General features: G+C 50.5%; 1 protein-coding gene across 1 annotated transcript; it reads left to right on the plus strand.

The window, feature by feature from the left end:
- Positions 1 to 1,815: 1,815 nt before the first annotated feature.
- Positions 1,816 to 5,074, plus strand: LOC104516590 (hydroxysteroid 11-beta-dehydrogenase 1-like protein; the record flags this gene model as incomplete). Its single annotated transcript, XM_010160969.1, has 3 exons — positions 1,816 to 1,900; positions 3,773 to 3,903; positions 4,963 to 5,074. Coding segments are annotated over exons 1-3 (328 nt in total), but the record flags the coding sequence as incomplete, so codon positions are not given.
- Positions 5,075 to 5,359: the final 285 nt, after the last annotated feature.

Consider the following 5,359-nt stretch of genomic DNA (forward strand, 5'->3'; position numbering starts at 1 on the left):
TCCCCGGTTTGTAACAGAGGACCAGAAATAGATACAAGGACTAGAAATAGAAAATAAGGCGCTGCATTGTCAAACCACATTATGCTTTTAACTTCCAACCCTTGGGTTCCAAATTTACCTCTCGACTTCCAGACTGTCTGCCGTATTATCACGGGACCTTCCAGCGACTGAAGTTCATACTTGTTGCCATTTTTCCCTTTTATCTTCTCCAGGCCCCAGCTGTGCCGAGACCCTGCCCACGATCATCTCTCTGCCCTGGGTAAGACTGTGGGTTTTGTTATTTCCCTGTTAGCCATACCCTGTTGTGCTGTCCCCCTGGAAAGAGCGAGTTTTAAACACGTTTGCAGAACTGTGGACAAAGTTAATTGTGCAGAAGAAACCTCCTGGAACTACTGCAATATTTCCTTTTTAATACCTTCTATGTCCACTGTATCCAAGTGCTTCTGGCTACTGAAGATTTTGCCAAGACAGAAAAACTGAGAAAATACAGCATAGTCCTGGATAATGATGCTCACCTTGGCAAGTGAATGCCATAAGGATCAGTACATTTCAGCCCTGACTTGTCTTGGATTTCCCTCTGGCGGGACACGTTCTAAAGGAGAAGCACAGAAATAAATCCCTCACCTTTTCCCATGCCTTGTACACCATCTCGTACAACGTATAATTCCCAAAAGCACGGAAAAGCACACGTAAATGTAATTTATCGGTGCGATTTCATCTCTGGTTTCAATTTTTGTTGACAGCTGCAGGTAAGGTATTCTTTTGGAAAAGAGACAAAAATTTTGCTGTTCAGATTTTATGTATTTTTACATCCAGTGTGTCTGCGAGAACCTGTAACGGCATGCAGCAATACCAGATCATAGAATCACGGAATGGTTGGGGTTGGAAGGGACCTTAAAGATCATCCAGTCCCACCCCCCCTGCCATGGGCAGGGACACCTTCCATAGCCCAGGGTGCTCCAAGCCTCATCCAGCCTGGCCTTGGACACTCCCAGGGATGGGGCATCCACAGCTTCTCTGGGCAACCTGTCCCAGTGCTCCCACCCTCTGCGGGAAGAATTCCTTCCTGATATCCAATCTAAACCTCCCCACTTTCAATTTAAACCCGTTACCCCTTGTCCTGTCCCTACAGGCCCTTGATGCAGATGGCTTTTACTGTAAAACTGGACTCCCGAGTCATGGGAGGAATTGGTGCTGACTCCACAGGTTTCTGTGGAGTGTTCCAGCGGGGGCAGACACTTGGAAAGGATTCCTGCAGACTGGTTCATGTAAGACCGACTGAATGCCGACCCGCTGTCCCGGAGCAAATGAAAGGCGAAGCAGTAGTTGAGCAAGGCAGGGAGATAGACGAGGATTTCTGGAGCTTTCTCCAGACCTGGGTTCTGCCCTCCTTGTATCCCTTCTCTCCTACCGGAGCAGGTTTCATAAAGCCACAGCTTACCGTTTTCCATCCTGCCAGGGCTACTCCCTCCGCGCAGGCAGAGACTTGCACCTTTCCCGGGCAGATGCAAACCACTCGCAGGACCGAGGTGCCCCTTCCCTTCAACAGCGACGTCTTTGCAGCTTCCTCTCAAAGTGCCGATTGTCCGTGTCCTCCCTCTCTCTCGTTCTTGCCAAAGGTGACTTCGGCTCCCGGGGAGAGACGCGTCAGGCAGAGTCTGGGTTCTGGCAGCACCTCCCTTGCGCAGGACGGAAAAGGGCTGGACGTGCCTCCCGCAGGTTCGCTCCCAGCCACCGAGGAGGGAGTTTACAGTGTTTTTTGGCTGGAGTGCTCAGCTTCAAGACTTCACTTGGTTCCTCACGGCTTGGAGCGATATGAAGCCAATTGGAAAAGTGCTTTGTGCTACGGGGATCGTAGCTGGGCTCCTGGCGTTCTTCTGGAAAGACCCTTTTAACCCAGGTAAGCTCACCAGGGGGGTCATTCCAAGCTGGGATATAAGTCATGGAAGAGAAGGGGTTGGGTTGAATGTCTCTTGACTGGTGGTCTCATTCCTGCCCACAGTCTTACGAGGGTTGGTGGCCCCAAAACAATGCTTCATTCCCAGAAATACAGAGCAGTTGGAAACAAAGAGGAAGGCAGACTGGTCTAACAGCACTTAGAGGGGCTCCTGCTGTCTGTCTGGGGAAAAATGGCGTGTACTGTGCCACTACTTTCTCTGTTTTGATCGCAAACTCCTTGGGGTCAAGAACTGTCTCTCTAGCTGTGCAGTGCCCAGCACAGGAGGGCTGACGTCTCTCCTCGCTGGTGGCAAAGAGTAAGTGATACAGCCAAACCCAGGAGGCCCAGGGCCTGGTTTATGTTGTACAGCTTGTTGTAACGTCAAAACCAACTTCATCCTTGAAAAATCCTGGCCTAGGAACCCAGGCAAAGGGCGTGTGATGCAGTTATGTTGCATAACCGCATCATTATTCCCTTGCACCGACAGCTGGGGCGTAATGTCCACAGCGACCACGCAGTAATAAAACACCGCACCCTGGGGCAGCTGGGCCTGGGGCTGTGGCAACCGCACTTTTATCGATTATCCAACCCCACGGAAGAACGCTGAGCTGGGGATGGGAATCATAGAATCATAGAATCACTAGGTTGGAAAAGACCTTAGAGATCATCCAGTCCAACCGTATCTGTCCACCACTAAACCATATCTCTCAGCACCTCATCCACCCGTCTCTTAAACACATCCAGGGATGGTAAAGCCTGCTAGCTGGAAGACTGACGGCAGACATGCCAGCCTGGGTGACGTGAGTCAGCCTGCGGCTCCTGCTCCATGACGGAAGTGCGAGCCTGGCTGAGGGTGCCGGCGGTGGCACGTGAGAGCCTGGCTGCCCGGTGCTGGGGCTGGCTGGGGTAGCCAGGCTCCCTGCTGAGCCAGCCCACGGCCCATCAGCCTGGCTGGCTCCTTGACAGGAGGTGGCTGATGACAAACCTTTTTCTTATAGGCACCTATCAGAAGGGGAAAACAGCTCATTCGTCAAAGATTAGGTGTTTTTTAATTATTTTCAGTCTAGCAGGAATTGGAAGGTAGTGTTAATCTCGCGGCTTCTTCAGGTCAGTCCTGCCTCTTCCCTCGTCGGGGGAGGGGATTCTGCCCCTGGACTCTGCTCTGGTGAGACCCCACCTGGAGTGCTGCGTCCAGCTCTGGAGCCCTCAGTATCAGAAGGATATAGACTGGTTGGAGGGAGTCCAGAGGAGGCCACGAAGATGCTCAGAGGGCTGGAGCACCTCTGCTATGATGAAAGGCTGCAAGAACTGGGCTTGTTCAGCCTGGAGAAGAGGAGGCTCCGAGGAGACCTCATTGCAGCTTTCCAGTATCTGAAGGGGCTACAAGGGGGCTGGGAGAGGACTTTTTACAAGAGGCTGTAGAGACAGGACAAGGGGTAACGGGGACAAATTGAAAACAGGGAGGGTTAGATTAGATATCAGGAAGGAATTCTTCACCGGGAGGGTGGGGAGGCACTGGGACAGGTTGCCCAGAGAAGCTGTGGATGCCCCATCCCTGGATGTCTTCAAGGCCAGGCTGGATGTGGCTTGGAGCAACCTGGTCTAGTGGAAGGTGTCCCTGCCCATGGCAGGGGGGTTGGAACTAGATGATCTTTAAGGTCCTTTCCAACCCAAACCATTCTGTGATTCTATGATTCTATGATTTGGAGAAGCATCAGGACTCTTGAGCACTTACACTTTTCTGCTTCAGAGGTCTACCGGTAGCTAAGGCCAGCGCCTCTGCTACTTCCTTCCCTCACTGCTGTGTCTTTTATCTTCTTTCCCATAAAAAAGAGAGCTTGGCTGGTGCCCGCGTTCTCCTGACTGGAGCCAGTGCTGGGATTGGAGAGCAGATGGCGTACCATTATGCCAGATTTGGTGCTGAAATTGTTTTGACTGCCAGGAGGGAAGCTGTGCTGCAGAAGGTAAGAACTTCCTTGTACGAGGGCAGACATCAGGGATTTGGACTTTCGCTAAAACAGCAACAACAAAGGATTTGTTAGGTTTTCCTTCAAAATTGCTGCTGAGCAAAACCAGCTTGGTTACTTTTAAAATTCTCCCCACTCAGGTAGGAACATGCCAGCCCTGTGTTCTGAGCCCGATTTGCTGGCAGCATCCTGGGCCATTCCTTGCTGTAGCTCATCTCCCTAGGGAGAATTGGCAATGGCACCAACCTGTCGGAGCTAAAGGCCTGTCTGGACGATGCTCGTAGTCATGGGGTTTAGCTTTAGGTAGTCCTGCGAGGAGCAGGGATTTGGACTCGACGATCCTTGTGGATCCCTTCCAACTTGAGATATTCTCTGATTCTGTGAACTACAACTCCTGTGCAATACTGTGCAGCTTTTCAGGGTCCAATCACTTCTATTTGTAGCCGTTTTGTTAAAGACTTAAACCTTTTTGTAGGTGAAATAATTTTTGACCACCTCAAATAGATGAGACTTCCATAACCCGCCGTTTATAAACTGGGACACTCATTAGAGAAGGTGTGACGTAAACTGTGGAGATGCGTGCCTTGGAAGGGGAGTTCTTCGCTATGACATGCTGCCAACGGGGAGTTGGGGACAATGAGCCTAAGAACAGTTCCCAACGCCTGTGTCATTGCCGGGCACCGTCACACGCTCAACAGGGCGAAGGCACTGTGAGAGGTGAAGAGCAAAGATTGATCAAAAACTTGATGTAAAGCAGAACCCTAATTCCAGAAGAGTTGCCCTGAAGACTCTCTTTTTCAGGTGAATCTTGGTCCTTTGCCAAGATAGATTGAATCTGCGTCCTGCTAAGAGTTACCTCTGTTTAGCTGTCAGGTTGAACAGTCCGTATGCCAAACGAGCCCTCCGTGGGCTGAATAGCAGTAGATTTAAAATAAATATGTGTTTCTATCCAGAACTGACTTTCACAGTAATATAAGGACAAAACAGTGCCCTTATTTCTCTTCTTCTCTCCCCACTCCGTACCGTTTAATCTCTGGGGCTGTCTTCTTTTTCAAGGTGGTGGCGAAATGCCTGACACTTGGAGCGAAGAAGGTATTTTATATCCCTGCAGACATGTCTTCCCCTTTGGAGCCTGAAAAGGTGGTTCAGTTTGCTGTCCAAAAGCTGGGTAAGCAGAAGAAAAATGGCAGGTACTGAGGAGAGAGAACAAACCTTGCTCCTCACTCCGGTTTATACCGTGTTCCTTTTTTCAAGGAAGGTTTAGCTCACTCCCAGCCTGGTCACCTGTGCTGGGTTTAGTCAGGAAAGAGTTAACTCTTTTCACAGGGGCTGGCATGAAGCTGGGTACCTGGGTTTACCCTGAGAAAAGGACCGATAAGGTGTGTTTTTAGCTGGTGCTGGGCAGTGCTTGCTCCAAATTCAAGGTCTCTCTCAGCTTCTGATACTGCAGCTG

This window comes from Eurypyga helias, unplaced genomic scaffold (genome assembly GCF_000690775.1).
Source record: "Eurypyga helias isolate BGI_N326 unplaced genomic scaffold, ASM69077v1 scaffold48031, whole genome shotgun sequence".
In the NCBI taxonomy this organism is placed as follows: Eukaryota; Metazoa; Chordata; class Aves; order Eurypygiformes; family Eurypygidae; genus Eurypyga; species Eurypyga helias.